This window comes from Prunus mume, linkage group LG4, assembly GCF_029339155.1.
Source record: "Prunus mume cultivar Tortuosa linkage group LG4, ASM2933915v1, whole genome shotgun sequence".
Lineage (NCBI taxonomy): Eukaryota > Viridiplantae > Streptophyta > Magnoliopsida > Rosales > Rosaceae > Prunus > Prunus mume.
This window is the reverse complement of record NC_142701.1, coordinates 25,615,459-25,636,047: the sequence shown is the minus strand read 5'-3', so window position 1 is coordinate 25,636,047 and position 20,589 is coordinate 25,615,459. Positions and strand designations below refer to the sequence as shown.

Sequence of the window (20,589 nt, the reverse complement as noted above, 5' to 3'; positions counted from 1 at the left end):
TTTATTATGTTACTTCATATTGCATTTCTTTATTTTATTCTATAAATTTAACTAATCCATCTTTTTATAAATCACAATAATATTATGTACATGGATTATGAAGTCAAAATATGTCAAAGTTATATGTACAAAAATATGTTTAAAGGTACACTAAACAAAAGCGATGTCCATATATGACACCCTCGCTATAGAATTTCGTTGTCAATATAATAATACTAAGCTACCCTAAAGAAGTAGTACGCTGATGGTGGTCCTCATCGGCATTAGCTCCTGAGATTGCTGCACTAGCTTCCTGGAAAGAAGTTATAATCAAAACGTGTTATTACATACTAGGCAATAGCACTTAGCAGGTGGTGAATCCTGTAATACATTATCTGTTAAAAGGGCAACGATAACAGTTTCAATTGAAGTTCTTGCTCTAATTTCAGTACCTCCTTGTTGGCTCTTAATTGATTTATAAGGTCCATGGAAGCGCTGAGATTCCGAAGCTCCTTGTTAGCCTCGCATACTCTTCTGCCAAGGCATTAGGCTGTCTTCAAACAACAGGTCACCATTTCAATTCCAAATTTTTGTTTTCATTTCTATAGCAATCACAAACATAGAGAACCTGGTTTATGAGATTATGAAGACAAGCACTCCTCTGCTGGATAAGCGGTAGCCTTTGCTCCATGAACTTAATGTAGAATATAAGCTTCCTAACTTGCACACAAGGCAAGCATAAAAAAGGGCTTATTGTTCCAATAACCAACGAAGTTAATGATCCACAGAAAGCAATGAGCCTGCATCCAATTTTGGCAGAAATTTTTTTAAAATTCCAATCCATGTGCGAAAAAATCATGACCTACCATCCTTAAAACACACCATCTGCAGACCCAGCCTGATGAACCCTGGGAGGCTTGGCACCTCAATGGTATACGTACACCCTGTCCGAAATCAAGACTCCAACGTTTCAAAATTAGCTACAGAGAGAAGAAATTAGCTAAAATTTTAGATGTAAATGCAACATTTAAATTCATAAGTTAGAAGGTTTTTCATGCAACTATGCAGTCATAAGTCTGGAAACACAACACATCTTCACTTATCCATCACAAACTAGAGAACAACAAATACAAAACATAAACAAAGTTAAGAATACGCTCTAAAGCTCATATTACTCTTTCGTACGTAGCACTAAAAACCACAGCTACCTACTCATCACTAACAAACATCCATCCCCCCTTCTGCATAAAAGGAAAAATGAAATGTTGCTAAACTCTTTAGAAACAACAATGCATTCTATCCCACAAGAAGTATATAAGCTCACAGTTATAGAGTTACGTGCGCTTAATCACCCATGCGATACTTGTGAAATGACTGATCACTTGATCAGAGTAACATTACGATTAATTGACCATGTGAGTAGGTGTGAAATATATGATAGGAATCGTGAACGATTGACCAAGATAATAAAAAAGTACTATGATTGACACTTCAAAATAGCGATAATGCGCGAAAACATTATCAAGAAACATTACTACATATACCTTTGTATTGTTTTACTGCATTATAGCATCAATCTATATCACCTATTCAACCAAAAATTCATCTCATTAATGGTTCAAAAAAATTTGTAGCATTTATATTCATACAATTTACTTACAAGCTCTAAATCTCAACCGTTCGTATTTCTATATTTTCATCCAAACGGTTTGAAACAATGCTTAGAACCTGGTTTGTTATCTATTAAAAGACTTGATCAAGTGCTTCACCATTTGTGTATGATGTATATTACTTTCGTGAAGTGATGAAAAAAACGAGTTGGCCCTTGTTTTGAATTTAGCATCTGATTAGAAAAAAGGATTTAGTACTGGCTTTCAATAATGTGATAGGCAAATTGCTGAGTTTATCACAAGCCTCTCTCTTTAGCGTTTCCCTCGCTTTCTTTAGCTGTATTAGGCCAAAATGAACTGTTGATACAAGCAATAATCAGCATTTTCGAGAGAACCAGACTAGGGAGTAGGAGGCCACCCTCTCATTCGATTCAGTCACAATATCTGAGATCAGGAACATGATTATCCGCAACAAAGAAAAATATTTCCTGTTATTTATTTGAGAATCAACCATATACTTAATAAGTACAGATATAAAGGAGTAACTGGATTTTGATGTTTTAATATCAGTTGCTTACTCAGAAAGTGCAGTGATCTCTCAAGACCTGTCGAGCAAGATCAACTGCTCCGCTCTTTTTGTATATAAGATGCAAATTAAAAGCTGCTTCTCTGCGAAGGTCACAGTAACCTGGTAATCGATTTTCAACAGTGGCTTTTCATGGGGAAGTTTTGGGATGGGGTAATCCTTCACGTGCATTGCAAGAACTTTGTCATAGTGCCAAGCTGCCAGCGTCACAAGACCGACGTGATGGTATGCAATGGCTATGTTGAAAAAAGCCTCTTGGCTGAATTCACAAAGCTGCAAATTTTTGTAGAGGAATGCTAAGCCTTGTGCAACACACTGGTGCCTATTCTGAAGTCTGTGTCCAAGGGCCAAGTTGATTAAGGCAGTACCGACACACAGATTAATCAGGGGATTCTCTGGCAATAATTTATAAGCTTGAAGGTATTCTCTCGCAGCATCTTGATGACGGCTCTTTTTAGTAAAATGATGCCCAGAAATGATACTCGGAGGTGCACAGTCTTTGAGTTTGTCTCGCTTACACGTAGAAACTTATAATGCCTCGCATACCAGTCATCTAATCTGGTAATTACTTTGTAACAGCAGTTCCAGGCAGCATTGCTGTATGGATGCTGGTCTGCAATGTATTTTACACAGTTAACCCCATGCTCAGGATGCAATTTGAGCTCCAGGAGATCGGAGTCCCTCCGCAACAGAACACATGTTGCGAGTTGATTTCAAAGCAAGATTTATAATCTCCAATGCTTCGCAATATCTATATGCAAGGAAGCCAGTGACTTGCACAAATATATTATAAGGCCATGATTCTCTTTATCCTTGAGAAGATCTGGCAGGGGAGGTTCTTGGTGTATTTCTTCTGGAGGATCATCACCTGAATCATCACTTTGCCAGTCAACTCCAGCAGCCATTGCCTCAGCTCTCTTTTCTTCCTTTACTTTTGCCTTCTTTTGAAGCAACTTCTTCGCTCTGGTAGCTTTCAGCAGATCTGATGCAGGAGCTACTGGTCTAGATCTGCATAATAGGTTATCTGTTTGGTGATCATCCAGGACTTTCGCTCTTTCTAACAGAACACTTTTTGTGTGCCTCTTTTTCACTTTCACCTTCTGCTGAAGTGATTCGATGCGTAATGACTCATGTACCAAAGGATAGATTGCATCCACAAATTCCTTGCGCATCCCTTTAGCTATGTAAATGTAGCAAAGCTTCAGTTTCACTTTTCCATTACACCACCATGGTTCTGATTTATTTGTTTGGGCTTCAAAGCGATCTAGATTTTTTGGAGGAGATAGCAACAAAATGGCTTCATCTTCTCTGGCTTCCTCAAGAAGAATAGAAGCCAATGTTAATCGGGTCTCAATATTATCTTCAAGTGTCTTTACAGCTTCATAGAACCACAAAATTGCCTGTACTCAGTCATTCAAGGACAAATGGCATCGAGCAATTTTCATACGTAAAAAGCCTTTATTATGTTTGGTGTTTCCTTTCAACATGAAATAATACTTCAATGCAGAACTATAATGCCCAAGACTCATAAATGAGTCTGCGACTTTAGCAATCAAGTCAGCATGATCTGCACTCTGCTGTTCAAGAGCACTAAAGAGAGTTTCTGCCTTCTCCATATTTCCAAGGTAAGCATGGCAGATTCCTGCGTTAATTTTAATTGTCAAAGGCATCTCTTTATTTGAACAGAATACAAGTTGTGCATGCTCAATATGCAGAATTGCTTCATTATGTGCATTATTTTCCATAAGTATGGAAGCTAGCAGATCAATGACACTAGGATCAGTTTTGGTTGGATGATCTCTGAGATAAGCCCCCAGAATATGAATAGAATGCTCATGCTGACCACTTCTGTCATACATCACAGCTCCTGTCTTGAGTGCTTCAACATTATCAGGACAGGCTTGTACTATCTGTTCATACGATGCAGCAGCTTTATGATATCTCCAAGCTTAACATAGAGTGACGCACGACCCAATTTCAGATAAATATTTTTAGGATCTGCTGATATTGCTCTTGAAAGGCAATAAATGGCTTTATGAGTGTTGCCTTGTCTATTGAACCAGCCAAAGAGCAGTTCCCAAAGAGCTGGATTTTTTGGTGCTAAAAGTGCAGCAATTGTGAAGCAATTCAAGGCTTTCAATTCATTACCAAGATTATCATGGCCAAGTCCAAGTGTATGATACGTCTCGGGCAAATCTGGTGCCAGCTTAACAATTTCTGCCAAGATGGGTATGGCCTCTTCATAATGTCCATGTACGTAGTGAAGAGTAGCTTCACCAAGCCTTCGAGTAATCTCAGGAGTAAGTTTCTTCTTTGATCCTTTCCGTCTACCTTTTTTCTTGGGCTTCCCTATTCTCCATTGCATACCATAATTCATGGCCTCCATTATTTCCTCCATCTTGCTCCAGTAACATCCTTATGCCTGGCCTTCTTAACAGAACCTTCAGGCCGACTATCCTCAAGTGCTTTTCTCTTTCTTTCAGCTAGAGCCTCATAATCCATGCCCACAAACTGCTCATAAACTTCTTCACCAAAAGCATCGTCTTCCACAAATTCCAAAGGTTTAACCCCATCTTTGAAACTGAAAGTATTCTCATCCTCATTGTCTTCGTCCACTTCCCCGTCTTCTTCATCCTCTTTGTGGGAGCAAATTTCGTCCCACTAGAATATTCGCCTAAGATTCCTTCGTTTTCTCAACTTCTCTTTCTCCCTGCAAAATAGATCGGGGTAAAAGGACCACACCCTGGGGGTGTTGGCCAAAGGCCATCCGATGCCTAAGTTAGGTAGGGTATTTCAAGAAAAACCGAGTGGCCAGAGCCGTGTATGGTGGCCGGAGCCTTGTGTCAGAGAGAGATAATATGGTGGCTAAGGCTTTGGAGAAATGATTTCTGCAGAGTTTCAGTAGGAATTTAGAAGTACCTTAACCCTTATGTGTGACCATCTTTTTATAGTGGTCTAGGAGGCTAGGGTTTTAGAGGAATAATTCCGTAGATAGAAATGAATTATTCCTCCCGATTTGGAATTGATTTGCTTCATTAGAGATTTGATTTATTATGGTAAATCAAATTCCTAATTGTGGTAGGTATCAAATCAAATCCTAATTTAATTAGGTAACTCCTTATTTAATTGGGAATTGGGGTAGGAATCAAATCAATTCTCAATTTAATTAGGTAATCCTCAATTAAATTGAGTAACTCCCAATTAGGTTGAGTAATTCCCTATTAGGTTAAATAATCCCCAAATAGAAGGAATTATTTGACCTATGATATGATTTAATTCGGTTCCCACAAATGCCCCATAGCTTTTGCATGACGCATGGTGGCATGTAGGAGATGTGAATTATCTGTTGGGATGTCCAGCTATAATTGGGCTTCATTCTTGGATTTGGGCTCCTAAGTGGAGGAGGTCTTTGACTTGCCACTTTGGTCTTTTGACTTGGGCTGTCCAGATATAACTGGGCTGGAGGCGAGCTGGCTTCGGAGCAGTGGCGTTTGGGTCGGCTTATTTGTGGTTGATCCAAACTGATTCAATTCCTTCTTCTTTTTGTGTCACGAACTAGGAACAGTATGAGTCAAGGCGATCATGTGTGGAGCACGGACATGTTGGAAGTCAGCGGCAGATGAGTATGGGAGGTTGGCGACGGTCCGCTCGTTCCTCTCACCTACTGTGATGGTAAGTTGCATCCCTTCGATCTGCTACAATTGCCATGGAATTCTTTGCTGTGTGTCTGACTGACTTTTGTCTCTTGCTTGTAGAAAATGACTTCCACAATAAGCTTGATCTCGGCCCGGACACCACCACTGTTCATCAAGCTTTGAACATCCTTGTTAGGTTCTGTGGATTGCGCTGATTGCTGAGTGAACATCGGAAGGACGTTGGTGGTTTGCCCCCATCCGAAGATGTTGAAAGATGGGAGCTGCATGGCTTGGACCTAGATAATCTACCAGTTGAGTCGGAGAAGTCCTCGACCAAGCTTCCTCATTCTTCCACGAGCAAGTCTTCCATAAGAGGGTCTCGTTTGCTGAGAATGTCCCTATGAGAGTTGCTTATTCATCTGCCAGGATCAAGAGCCTCGTCGCGAGCGATGAAGATCAATGGCATGCGAGGTCCGAGATATTCGCTCGGTATTCGCTCGAACCGCCTAAAACCCATGATCTACCGTGAGGAGGCTGTTGAGAAGCGAGTTTGAGTTGCTTGTGCGATTATGGGATCAAACCGAGAGGGCTGTACATCTGTCTAGCAATCATAACTCGTCTGTAAAGCCACGAACAGTCAAGCGCGGAGTCGACTCAATGTTGCAAGTTACGGCCAAGAGAGCTAAAGAGTCGTCTGCTCAAGCAAAGAGTCCTTAAGTTGTGCGAACTGCCAATCCAGAAGTTGGTGATAGCTCCACTGGTCAAGTTCGACACTCATGTTAAAGCCACGGAGGCATCCAAGCATGAGATTGTTGCTAATGCACACAAGCTGAGATACTTGGATTGTAGGAATAGTGCTTCTCCTTGTTGCGCTCTCGAACATGAAGACGGTAAGCAGCTTTATCTTGAACTGCCCCCTGCTCAAAGTGAGTAGAACAATGTTGTGGATGTAGAAGCAGTTGCAGAGCAGATAGCAGATGAAGCTGCAATAGAGGAAGACAACTCCTAAGGTGGCGTAGCTAATAAGGCTAGACCAGATGCGAAGGAGCAGACATGTGAGGCCGTTGAGTAGATGGTGCTGGTTGGCAGCTTTGTTATGGAATTTCCAGTTGTCTTTCAAATTTCAATTCTCGTTATATCTCGTAAGTGTATGTTCGGAGACATAGCACTTGAAAGAGACTCCATTGAGCTTGTACTCATGAAGTAGCTTGCCTTAAGTGGAGGTGAGGCTTGTCGCCTGCGAGCGTATGTCGGGGACATAATGCTCGAAAAAGACTCAATCGAGTTTGTGCTCGAGAAGTAGCTTGCCTTAAGTGGAGGTGAGGCTTGTCGCCTGCGAGCGTAGTAGGATATCAACTGCTGCTGGTAGGCTGTGACTCGAACAATGGCCTTTTCTCATTCTTCTTTGAGCAGATCAAGGTTGACTTTCATCTGCTTACAATTTTGGTCAAGACTGCCCACCTTAATGCTCATGGAAGGGACAGTGACGTGTGGAGGAATGATTGCTTATGTCCCATAGACTAGGGAAAATGGTGTCTCTCCAGTCGATTTCCTTTTGGTTGTGCGATAAGCTCATAGGACTCCTGACAGGTCGTCGACCCATTTTCCTTCTGCGCCCTCCGTCTTTTCTTCAGCAGATCCAGACAATTTTGTTGGATGCCTCTGCTTGGCCATTGACTTGCAGGTATCTGAGAGTTGACAGGTGTTGTTTGATGCCATACTTCATAAAGAATGCGGTGATCTATCTGCCCACGAACTGTGTACCATTGTCAGTGATTATCGATTACGGGCAATCGAATCTACAAATGATGTTCTTCCAGATGAACCGCTCAACATCGGCTTCCTTGGTAGAGATAAAACTTTGGCCTCTATCCATTTGGTGAAGTAATAAGTGGCAACGATCATCATCCCCTTCTTGGCGAATGCTGTTGGCACAGTCCCACCAAGTCAATGGCCCATCGCATGAATGGCCATGCACTGCTCTGCGGATGGTATTCCTCGCTAGCAGGCCGGGACCGGCTTGTAGCGTTGGCATAGATCATATCTTCGAGCATACTCTGTGGAGTCTTGGCGCATGGTAGGCCGGAAATAGCCGATGCTTGAGAGCCTTCGAGCAAGCGATCGCCCTCGCGTGATTTCCATATTCGCCGTCATGTATTTTGCAGAGAACCTCGAGTGTTTGCGGGTACTTGATGCAACTGTGGTGAGGCCAGAAGTATGATATGCAGATAAGTGTGTTGCCTTTCATGTAATATCTTGCAGCCTTCTGCTTGATTTTTCTAGCCTCAGACTTGTCCTCGAGCAGGTTTTCATTCACTAAGTAGTCAATGATGGTGTCTTGCTAGCTAGGATCCTTGTCGATCTGCATCAGGTTCGGCTGCTCTGCCTCTTCTATGCTAGGCTGGTCAAGATGCTCAACCGGAATGAAGCGTCTGAATTGGGTATCCGACGAGCAGTCAACTCGATCAATTTCCTTGCATAGGGCTTCCTATGTACTTCCTTTAAGTCGAAGACCTCAGAGTTGGTCATTTACTAGTTTCTCGACATCCTCTGCCTGCAGGGTTGGAGTTTTGGGCCGACGTCTTTGGTGCCTCAAGCGTGACTTGCTAACTTCTTCCTCGGTTCCCAAGGGTCGATCCCCTCGGGTGCTCTGCCCGTGGGGCAGATTAGGAGATTGAGCTTGTGAGGATTCCTCTATAGCTTGTCACCGCGTGTTGGTCCTCGAGCGGGCTGGTAGGCGTCGATCGTCATCCTCTGCTCGCAAGGAAGGTCGGTCAAGTTGACGTCTTCGGTGCCTCGAGCGTGATTGGCTAACTTCTTCTCTAGCTCCCATGGGTCAATCCCCTTGGTTGCCCTGCCCGTGGGGCAGGAGAGAAGGTTGAGTTTGGGAGGATCCCTCCACAGCTTGTCGCTGCGTGTTGGACCTCGAACGGGCTGGTGGGCGTTGATCGTTACCGCTCACGAACTCGAGCTCCTTGTGGACCCAAGCGAGCACGGACATTGGATTGTGGGCCTAGCCACTCGAGCACATTGGTCCTGGGACCTAACCTTGAACGGCTTAGAGTACGGCTCGCAGCTGTCTGCGTCTCGTCTGCACAATCTTGCTCTCTTCCCTGCCGGTTTGCCCATGTCTGACCAACCTGGGACCTCTCGAACTACTCGCCAACATGCTCGTGTGCCCTCCTCTCCTCGTCACGGGGTCCAAGGTTGAGGCCTTAATTCAAGTTGATCTGCCTGAGTAGCTGGCCAATTAGGTTGTTTTGATCATCGACCTTCTGTGTGAGTTGATCAACCCGTGAGTTAAGGTCCACCTAACTGCGCGGGTCAAGTAGAGTGGTGTGCATTGGGCCCAACGACATGTGGGCTAGGGCTCCATTAGACGCGTACACAAGTGCATGTGTGAGGTGTGATCGCAGAGGAGGGAGAGAATGGATATGCTCCAAGACTGGGACGACGTCCGAGTAGCCGTGGGGCTATGCAGCTAGTCCGTAGTTAAGTGGTGTGGCTGCTGCCATTGCGCAGACGGTGAGGCGAGCAGCTCCGTGTCGGCGGGCGACTGCAAGGCTATGGTGGTCTCGGGGTCATGTGGTGGCTGTTCTGCAATTCCAGCAGCTGAAGGTGGCTGCAAAGCACTAGAAGACGGCTGCAAGGCGTTGGCAGCCATGATTTTGTGCGGTTGCATTGAGGTTTCCACCACGAAACCATGAGATGGGCCCGTCGTGGTGGCGTTACTCTTCGTACGTCTTGTATCAACCATGGTTGTTTGAAAAAATGTGTGAAAGATGGATTTGAAACACGCTTTGAATATATCTCGTGCTCTCAATGAAAGCACCAATTTGTGGGAGCAAATTTCGTCCCACTAGAATATTCGTCTAAGATTCCTTCGTCTTCTCCACTTCTCTTTCTCCCTGCAAAACAAATCGGGATAAAAGGACCACACTCGGGGGGTGTTAGCCAAAGGCCCTCCGATGCCTAAGTTAGGTAGGGTATTTCAAAGAAAATCGGGTGGCCGGAGCCGTATGTGGTGGCCGGAGCCTTGTGTCAGAGAAAGAAAGAAAGTGGTGGCTAGGGTTTGTGAGAAATAATTTCTGCAGAGTTTCAGTAGGAATTTAGACGTACCTTCACCCTTGTGTATGGCCATCTTTTTATAGTGGTCTCGGAGGCTTGGGTTTCAGAGGAATAATTCCGTAGTTGGTAAGGAATTATTCCTCCCCGATTTGGCATTGATTTGATTAATTAGGGATTTGATTTATTAGGGTAAGTCAAATCCTTAATTGTGGTAGGAATCAAATCAAATCTCAATTTAATTAGGTAATTATCAATTTAATTGGGTAACCCCCAATTAAATTGAGTAACTCCCAATTAGGTCAAATAATCTCCAAATGGAAAGAATTATTTGACCTAGGGTTTTGATTTAATTGGTTCCCACATTAGTGGAACCAATATCTCCGATTTAGTGAGTATTATTTTTTATGTTTGTTTTAATTATTTATATTGGTATTTTAGAAATAAATGTGTTTATAAGTTTTGGTATTTTTCATTTTTTTTAGCGTAGCCAAACAGATGAAATTTATGGCAAGATACCATTTAAATTTGATCATTGTTGGGATATTGTTCAACATTGGGTGGGTTTTCAAGATCCACCGGAGGAAATATATGGTACTCCATCTAGCCTAAGAATCAATGTGAGCTTTAATTTGGAGGAGGATGATGAACAAACACCACATAGTGTAGAAGATCCGTCTCCAAGTCAACCATCTATCCCTAGGACGCTAGGACGAAACAAGGCAAGAAAAGAGAAGCAACGGGCCAAGGAAAGGGATGCCAAGGCTGTTGGGGACGAAATTGTTTCCGCCTTGCGAACTCTTGCAGAACAAACCGCCAAGGCAGAAGAGGATAAGAGGAAAAGATATGAGCAAATGGATCAACAACGGCAAGAAGAGATGGATGAGAGAAACATGGCTAGGAATACCGCAGACATGACTCCAAACTCTAAAGAGTTTTTTGAGGGGAAAAAGAGGGCAATTCAAGAGAGACATCATTCTCGTGAGTTGTTTCCAAATACTAGTTCATCATCATATGACTATCGTCCAGGATTACAAAATGAAGATGATTTTACTATTTAATATTAGTAGTTTGTGTCTTTATATTAAAGTAGTTGGTGTCTTTAATATTTAAGTTGATATTAGTAATTTGTAGTAGCTTGTAGTCTTTATATTAAAGTAGTTGTTGTAGTTAGTGTGTTTATATTAGTATATTATTATATTATTGTGGTTGGTTCTTTTATATGAATATATCTCCAATAAGCAATAACTATTGGATTAAGTTTCTGCTCAAAGAAATTAAACACTGTCGAGTAGATTTGATATACTTTGGAACAATTAAAGTTGGTGTCCTCCACTTTTTGTTAGACCAATGTGAATTAGACAGCAAGCTGTACCAATATATTTATTAATCATTATTTAGTTGTCGAAAAGGGTAAGATCTAATACAAATGACGAACTTGAAAAAAAAAATAGAGAATCTTTCCGGAATGGTCAGTTCTATCACTTTGGTCTGAAAAATGGTCAGTTCTATCACTTTGTTTTATATGCTTTCCAGAATCTTTCTTTTTCTCTTTTGATAATGAGAAATCTAATATTGTTACTTTATCAATTGTTTTATGCCTGTTATTCGTTCTATTCAAACAGATCACAAGCCACACACAGAAGTAATAATGAATTCAACACATCACGTAAATGAAAACAAACCACAAAACTCAAAGTAAAAACAAGCCACACAACTCAAAGTAAAAACAACCCACACAGTCATTGTTCTTGCCCTCGTATGTTCCAGAGATGTGCAACAAGGTCTTCTCGTAAGCCATTGTTTGCAATAAGACAACGTATTGCTCTATTTCGACTCACGTATGATTCCATGGAGATTCTACTTGTTTTTGGATCCCGAGGTAACTCAGCTCCATCATATATCAATGCATGGGCTCTCCTTGACCTATTTGGATCAGAATCTTTGTCATCTGACTCTCCATCATAGTAGTCATCCCGTTCGTCTTCCACAATCATGTTGTGCAATATTATGCATGTCATCATGATGGAGTTAAGTTTTGCTAGACTCCACCCTCTTGCCGGTTGCCTAATGATTGCAAATCGAGCTTGAAGAATCCCAAAAGCCCTTATAACATCCTTATGGTATGCCTCTTGCTTGGTGGAAAAATACTCCTCTGCTGCATTCTCAGGATGTCTAATTGATTGGACAAGTGTTGCCCAATTTGGGTAGATACCATCAGTAAGGTAATACCCCATGTTCTACCGACGACTGTTGATGTAGTAGTCTAGTTGAGGTGAGTTACCCTCCGTGAGGGAATCGAAGAGAGGTGAACGCCCGAGTACGGTGATGTCATTTTGGGCCCCCGGGATTCCAAAGAAAGCATGCCAAATCCATGTGTCAAAAGATGCTACTGCTTCCAAAACAACGGTTGGTTTTTTTGATTTACCACTGAAAGACCCTTGCCATCTGATCGGACAATTCTTCCACACCCAATGCATGCAGTCAAGCGATCCTATCATTCCAGGAAAGCCTCGCCTCTCTGCTCTTTCTAGGAGCCTATTTAGGTCCTCATGTGTTGGTTGTCGAAGGTACTCATCCTTGTACATGTGAACAATTGTACGATAAAATTCACCAAGGTTCTCAATGGATGTTGACTCAGACATCCTCATGGATTCATTGATTTGATCTGCTAAGCTTGCATATGCCAACATTCGGAGTGCACTCGTAAGCTTTTGATGAGGCGAGAAACCGAGATTACCAGTGGCATCGTTGTCTGTCTGAAGTAGGGGTTGACATTTGGGATATCATTTACCAAACGAAGGAAAACATGACGCCTCATCCGGAATCGACGTCTGAAGTTCTCAAGAGTGTAGATAGGATTTGGGACGAAGTAGTCCATCATCAATTTTTGATGCCCAAGAGCTCGTCCCCTGCGTTTGTTACTACGACCAACAACAGAGCCACCCCACGGGCCTTCTTGTTGTATTTGCTCCTGAGTCCATAATGTTGCTGCAGTAGCCGTAAGTTGTGTATTTGTACGCATTCGAGCATCATCTTCTTCATCTTCTTCCATCATTTGGCCTCTGTGCTCCTCCCATTCGGAATCCAAGTTGGAACTTGAACCCCAGTTGGAATCCATTGTAGAATTGGTTGAAAAAGTGTAGAAGAATATAGGAATTACAAAAGAATGAGATGAAGTTGTGAGATATGAATCGAAAACACTCCATTTATTGACATTTGAAGATGAAGATAAGAGGTGCCACGTCGGCCAAAATCTAATCTGAAATCTAGATAGTTGTTCCTAGATCGACACGTGTCACTCGAAAATCATAGCCCGAAAAATTATTCAGATTCCTTCAGGATAATACGTGCCACGTGGACACAAAATCTTATCATAAATGTTGTTTTTAATACATGTCATATGGAATATTATCTCTAAATAGTAGTTTAATTAAATTAAACAATATATAGTTGCTAAATGTATGAGTGTTGTACCATAGTTTTTGTCAAAATAATAAAATATCAATGACCCAAAAATATAGCCCTGCATGGCTGGAGATGGAAAAATTTAGCCCTGCATTATTCTTTAAAAAATTAATATTTTGGGGAGCTAAATTTTTAGCCCTGGACTACATTTAGCCCTATGACTGGAGATGACCTAAGTTAGGTAGGGTATTTCAAAGAAAACCGGGTGGCCGGAGCCTTGTGTCAGAGAGAGAAAGAATATGGTGGCTAGGGCTTTGGAGAAATGATTTATGCAGAGTTTCAGTAAGAATTTAGAAGTACCTTAACCCTTGTGTGTGACCATCTTTTTATAGTGGTCTCGGAGGCTAGGGTTTCAGATGAATAATTTTGTAGATGGAAAGGAATTATTCCTCCCCGATTTGGAATTGATTTGCTTAATTAGGGATTTGATTTATTAGGGTAAATCAAATCCCTAATTGTGGTAGGTATCAAATCAAATCCTAATTTAATTAGGTAACTCCTCATTTAATTGAGAATTGGGGTAGGAATCAAATCAATTCTCAATTTAATTAGGTAATCCTCAATTAAATTGAGTAACTCCCAATTAGGTTGAGTAATTCCCAATTAAGTCAAATAATCCCCAAATAGAAGGAATTATTTGACCTAAGGTCTGATTTAATTCGGTTCCCACACTCTTCATCATCCTTGGCATCTTCTTCCATGTCTTCTTCAAGGCACACAGCAAGTGCATACTGTGAAGCCTCTTCACGATCACCAGTAGCGTTGTCCTCCTTATCCATCAAGATGTATAGCCAAATGAACCCTCGTGGAGAGCCAAAAGAAAAAATAAATGAAGAAAAGCCTACACTGGCAAAAACTATGCGATATCCAGAACCTGTTTTCCCACCATCACAATTACAATGCTAATTAATATTTACAGTCCCAAAATAGAACAAATCAAATTTATAAAACAAGCATATGATCATCCAAGAATACCATAAATTCCGAGAGAGAGAGAGAGATATATATATATATATATATATATATATATACAGTCCCCTTCTATTGAGGGATCCCTCAAATAATTTTATTTGAGGGACGCCCTTTAGGGTACCCTACAATTTTTTTTCCAATGATCCAAACAATCTATTTTTTAGGTCTTCATTCATAGATCATCCTTACAAAAAATTAGACAAATCAGAAACCATTTCGACATCCAATTATGTCCTACAAAATCAATGAACACGGTGCTTCAAGAAAATACTAAAATTTCAATAAATCAATTGAATGGTCAAATGATATCGGATTCAAGTGATTTTTTGTAGAAATGATCTTTGAATGTGTATCTACAAAATAGACGGTTTGGATTAGTGAAATACAATCCGGAGTGGGCCCTACAAGGGGTGTCCCTCAAATAAGCTTATTTGAGGGATCCCTCAATGGAAGCTCTCTGATATATATAATGCAAACAAAGGAGTAAGATATATATATATATACTTATGATCATCCAGGTACAAAGTTAAAGCCAATGCTGACACTCAATGTTTTCAAAGGCCAAGGCAAACAAAGGAGTAAGCTTCAATAATTAAAATATGCATAGTAAATAACCAATCAAGCATAATGTTCAAACCGAAACATTTATATTACTCTAGAATCAATCCCAAGAAGAAAAAAAAGTGACTCATTCATTTCACTCACCATCATCCAAGATATATCACAACATAAGGCAATGAAGCAACAAATAAACTATAACACTAACAAAGTTGTGTCCTCTGTGATGAATTTATTGTTGTGATGATTATTGGCTGGGATGGACTTAAAGATTTTACACTAATATCTATTTTTTTCCTCTCTTCCTCAAAACTACCATTCATCTCTAGCTAGGTACCCGTTAGATGAATTTATGTGGCCGTCCATGGCTGTAAATCATCACAACAATAGTCTGTCTTTGTATAGTCTTAGATCAATGTTCTGCAGATCAATAGTCTATGTTTTTTTTCTCTTCCTCCATTGATTTTTAGTTTGTTTCCTTAATATTTGAATTGAAGGGATGGAGAGTTATTAATGGCATAAGTTCATGCCTGTCCAATTTTTTGCCTTGGGAATTCGCTGTGCCATTTCTGGAGAATGATCAGTCGAGGATCATCGCTGGTTCAAATGAAAATGGTGCTGGGTCAGACTAAAAAAACAAAACAGGGAGCTGAAGGGTAGCTAGAGATGAATGGAATGGTAGTGTTAAGGGAGAGAGGAATCTCGAAAATTGTGTGTAGTTATGTTTCACTATTTTTTTGGGTCTTGAGGGTGGAGTTATGGTTCCAAAAAGTAATAAATGAACATGTTTTTTAAAATAAAAATAATAATGCCAGATTCATTTCTAATCTTTGGATTACTCATCATCTAATGGTTGAGAAAATGTGTCAAAATTTATGGTTTTTTGTGTGTTCTCTAATCCTAATTTATATACACATGCGGATGCCATTATACACAAAAAGAAGTAGTAGCCAGAGGTGGACCTATAGAGGCTCAAGGAGGTGCTGCACCTCCTCTTGCCAAAGCAAGCATAGCAGGTGCCCGAATGTTGCCCCTTCGCTTAGGCAGCTGTGCACGCCACCTATTCCATAGAAGTCCTCTTTGAACCCTCTTTTTTTGTGCTTTTCGCTGTGCACAATGCGCGCTTGCATTATTTTTATTTTTTAAATCCCTGACCGAAACCACGTGGTTTTGGATTAGGGAAAAAATAATAATAATTAACTGTATTGTTGACCCAAAAAGGAGTGCCTTCAGCAATTATAGGGATATTTTGCTTGGTTTTTTGTTCAAACAAGGCTCAAACAAGGAGACTTTGTGTGTTTTATTTTTTTCAAAAGAGTCCCTTCCGTCCCCACCACCAATTCCTTACAAAAGAATCAGAAAATTCGTAACTTTTTTTACATCCACATCACCACAAGGTCCGTGTTTTTCCCCTTTTTTTTTCTCTTTTTTTTTTTAAATAGAGAATTCCAAGTTTTTATAAAAACTGATTCGTCAATCAAGTCTTGTGCGTAGGAAGAAAATTTTGTATCGTAGGAAGAAAATTTTGTATCGTAGGAAGAAAATTTTGTATCGTAGGAAGAAAATTTTGTATCGATCAAGCTTCAAAGTAAGTTCAAATGTAATTCATAGTTAATCTAATGGTCCCACATAACATATTTAAATGAGATCATGTCTTCTTTTGTTTTTGATACAGACATCATGTAATTTAATGGTCCATACATAGAAATAGATAAACCTGTATGAATAAATTATTCAAAATTACATGTTCTTTATTACATATCCGAAATTACAATATGCCACAACTTACAGAAGACCTTTTAAAATTTAAATATTCTGAAGCAATTCCAAAGCTCCTTATCCAAACTAGAACCTACAGTACCAACTTGTGAAGCAAGCTTATAGCTATTACAGAAACAAATTGAACCAATGGGATGAGACAGATGGATCATGACAAGAATCACCACATGAAAATAACTCTATTTCCCAGAATAAAATAAATAAATAAATAAAATATGCATGAATTGGTATTGAGGTCTACTTCATGAAACACTTGATTTGCTGCTCAGCCAGAAAATGCCTTCTTGTTCGGTTCAAAGACGTATTTAATCAGTGATTCCTGGATTGGAAGCAATTCAGGGAACTCTTTCTTCAACTTAGATGCATCCATCTCATTGTTACTTCTTGGTGCAACAATAACCTTGGCTTGTTCTTCAAGTGTAAAGTTAGTCCACTTGAAACTGGGGTCAATGTACTTCTTGTACATCTCCAGAATCTCATTGTGACTCACGACGCCAGGGTTTGTGAAGTTCCATAAGCCCCTCAAGTTCCTCTTGGCCATCTCAACTGAAATGGGTAGAAGCTCATCCAAGATGGTCATGCTGTTTGGAATGTCAACCACTTTGTCGTACCGTGAGATCTTCGTGATGAAGTTGCGGGGATTGCTGAGATCAGATGATATTGGCATCCGGACTCTTAGAGTGCAAACATTGTCGTATTCCTTCAAAAGCTCTTCAACCTGCCACAAAAATGGGAAATAGAGAAATCAGTTGGCAGATAGTCTGAAGTTTCTTTTCAAAATTATAACAGTAATAGATATGGATAGTTGAGAAAGATACCATGGCTTTGGTTTTGGAATAAAATGAGCCAGTGAAATTGGGTGTGTCTTCCTCTTTGAACCCGATTCCTGATCTTGATGGATGGGCAGCATTATACTCGAAGATACAACCAGTAGCATAATTAATCATCAGGAGGTTGTGATCTCTGCAGACATCAGCCAAGGTTAATGTACCGACAACATTGGTCCGAATTGTTTCTGGTTTATGAGATTCACACCAATCCACATTGGGCCTCCCAGTCACTCCAGCAGCATTGAAAACATGGGTTGGTTTAACGCTCTGAATATCAGCCAAGAGCTGTGACCGTTCCTGAAGACGCCCTTGTCCATACTCATAGGGTATCCCCTGCTTCTCACAAATCTTCCCAAGAAGGCCTCCAATCCACCCCGTTTTACCATAAATCAAAAACTTCAAAGATGGCTTCTGAGTAGATGGATTGTTCTTTGGAGGTGGAACAAACATGTTTGCTGACAAAGAGAAGGCAGAAGCGCCAGTATCAGTACCATCAAATTTTCTTTCAATCCCGGGAACCATGAGCATTTTTGGATGAGGAAGCAGTGCCCCAGAAACATCTCCCCACCATTCGGGATTCTTGACATACCAGTCCATCGTCTTCCTCAAACCCTCCTCCCACGAAGTCCTTTCAGACCATCCCAAGTTTTTCAGCTTCTGGTCATCCAAGAAATATCTTTGATCATTAAACGGCCTGTTTTCGACAAAGTTTATTTGAGTATCTGGGTTCAAAGAGAAGAGTTGGCAAATTTCCTTAGCCACATCAACCACCCTCCTCTCTTTCTTTGTCCCAATGTTGTACACATGGCCTACCTCACCCTTGTGCAGAATGACTTCAAATGCCTCTGCTACGTCCTCACAATAGAGGTAACTCCTGACATTTGATCCATCACCATGAATTGGAAGAGGCTTCCCTTTCATAGCCAAGAGAATGAATTTTGGAATCATCTTTTCAGGGAACTGATTGGGGCCATAAACATTGTTTCCTCTGGTAGTTATGACAGGCAATCCATATGAACGCCCATATGCCATAACAAGCATCTCTGCTCCAGCTTTAGTTGCTGAGTAGGGGTTTGTCGGAAGAAGCTGAGAAGCCTCATGATTTCCCACCACAGCATCTTCATCTGTCTCTCCATAGACTTCATCTGTGCTTACATGAATGAATCTTTTGATTTGACCAGTGACTTTGCATGCTTCTAGAAGAACATGCGTACCATAGATGTTGTTTCTGGTGAACTCAAAGCTGTTACCAAAAGAATTGTCGACATGGGTCTGGGCTGCAAAGTGCATTATTGTATCAATGGACTCGGTGAGAAGGATGAAGTTGACAAGGTCAGCACTGCCAATGTCTCCCTTGATAAACTTAAAGTTGGATGATGACCTTGAGGGATGAAGGTTCTTCAAATTTGAACAGTAATCAAGCTTGTCAAGGACCACAATCTTGTACTCAGGGTAGTTCCGGATAAGCCGGTTGCAAACATGGGATGCAATGAAGCCAGCAGCTCCAGTAATCAGGATGTTCTTCGGTTTATACGCAGTAGCCATATCTCAAAGAATTCTGCATAATCCAGCATACAGAATTTGACTCAGAATCCTAAAACTTCAACTTAAAGAAAGTATTCCAACAAATGCAGGAGAAAAAGGTAATATATTGCTTACTAGCATAATTAAAAGAAACAAACAGAAATAATACTGCAAATTCACGGACAAAATAAACTTCAACGCTAGGTTTAAGGGTAAATTGCTGCATTAGTATTTCCAGGAAAAAAAAAAAGTGTTACAAAAGTAAGTTTGTTTTGTTTGCAAATGTCACTGTACACCTTAATCCTTGACTATCAAAATTTTAGCATTTCTCTCCAATCAGCCTAAAAAAATATCGAAGAGAAAAAACTCTCCATCTGATGTTCACGTTTTCATGTAAAATGTGAACCAAAATAAGCTGAAAAAGACATCTAATAATTATAAAAGAACTGAACATCCACCTAATTACGATAACAGCAGAGTAGCTATCCATAAATAAATAAATAAATAAAAGAGATGACAGCAGAGTATAGGCAATGAGATATTTTTATTAAAAAATAAACAGGCCAGTGCGAACAATTTATAGCAAATAAATTATTTCCTAACCTATCAACACAATCCCATTTTACTTTTCCTGACTTTGTTTTCCAAAAGAAACAAGCATTTCATTTTTCTAAACTTAATTTTTCAAAGAAGCAACCAGACCCCAACAATGCGAAGCATCCAAAGTACCATTTAGCCGGATCCATGAAAATTGCAGCATCAGACTGACCCAGATCGTACCCCTAAACAAATAACAACATTTTCCAAAAAAACTGACACTCACAAAGCAAACAAAGCACAATCCACATTGATTTCACTAGCGTAAACCCAATAAAACATGCTTAAAGCCAAATGCCTTCATGTATTAGCAGGAGATCTGGGTCTACATTGAGGAGTTAATTCCTTGATTAACAGCTATTCAGACATGTGGTTAAGTAAATTAAACGAACTTCAATCGCAGAAAACATAGAAAGATAGAAACTTTACTACTTACAAGTTCTGGGGTGGACTGGATCTTGAGCTCAATTTGCAGCCTTCTATCTTCTGGTGAATTTAAGACAGGGGGGAAGAAGAACGAAGAAGAGAAAAGACTGGGAAAGAGAAAAGGATAAATGAGAGTGTGTGAGGAGGGAAGACTGGTACGGTGGGGTATTTATAAATACGCATCACAAGAATTGAATTTTTTATTTTTATTTTTGTATTTTGTATTTTGTATATCCTTTTCTTGTTTTAAAATGTTGGAATATTTGCTGTGTGTTTTTGATGGGGAAGTAGGTGGCGATATAGTGTACGGTTGGGGCACCGATTTAAAGCCACGTCATTGTCTGTGACTTTATGAGTAAGATCGAGACCCGTAACAAAAATTTGGTAAGTGTGTTAAATGACTTACCAAAGTTGTTGTGTCACAAAGGGAGCCACTTAGTAGTACTCAGCCATGATCTATTTAGGGGTGGGTAGCCATTGGATGCAAGCTGCAACCTAATTTCATACAGAAGACAATGAGCCAGGGGCGGATCTTAAGTCAGGGCAGGGTAGGCTACCGC

At 40.5% G+C, this 20,589-nt stretch overlaps 1 protein-coding gene and 2 pseudogenes across 2 annotated transcripts; all 3 read right to left on the bottom strand.

Moving 5' to 3' along the window:
• Positions 1-2,166: 2,166 nt before the first annotated feature.
• LOC103328822 (uncharacterized) lies at positions 2,167-14,122 on the bottom strand (annotated as a pseudogene).
• Positions 11,618-12,996, bottom strand: LOC103328823 (protein ANTAGONIST OF LIKE HETEROCHROMATIN PROTEIN 1-like; annotated as a pseudogene).
• Positions 14,123-16,581: 2,459 nt separating the features above from the next.
• Positions 16,582-20,191, bottom strand: LOC103328759 (trifunctional UDP-glucose 4,6-dehydratase/UDP-4-keto-6-deoxy-D-glucose 3,5-epimerase/UDP-4-keto-L-rhamnose-reductase RHM1-like). Of its 2 annotated transcripts, none has more exons than XM_008231173.2 (3): positions 20,040-20,191; positions 17,471-19,040; positions 16,582-17,370 (listed from the first exon to the last, which is right to left on the bottom strand). In XM_008231173.2, exons 2-3 carry the CDS (start codon positions 19,025-19,027, stop codon positions 16,918-16,920), a joined length of 2,010 nt encoding a protein of 669 aa, XP_008229395.2. In that variant the 5' UTR covers positions 19,028-19,040; positions 20,040-20,191; the 3' UTR covers positions 16,582-16,917. The 2 variants fall into 2 exon arrangements, with proteins under 2 accessions (XP_008229395.2, XP_088906493.1); XM_089050367.1 differs by having other exon boundaries at positions 20,033-20,171.
• Between the last annotated feature and the right edge of the window lie 398 nt (positions 20,192-20,589).

Excerpts from the sequence above, each read along its gene's own strand:
- LOC103328759 (XM_008231173.2), bottom strand. The coding sequence starts at position 19,027 with ATGGCTACTGCGTATAAACCGAAGAACATCCTGATTACTGGAGCTGCT. Across the intron at positions 17,371-17,470 it reads ATTCCAAAACCAAAGCCATG|GTTGAAGAGCTTTTGAAGGA; the intron begins GTATCTTTCTCA and ends TTTTTGTGGCAG.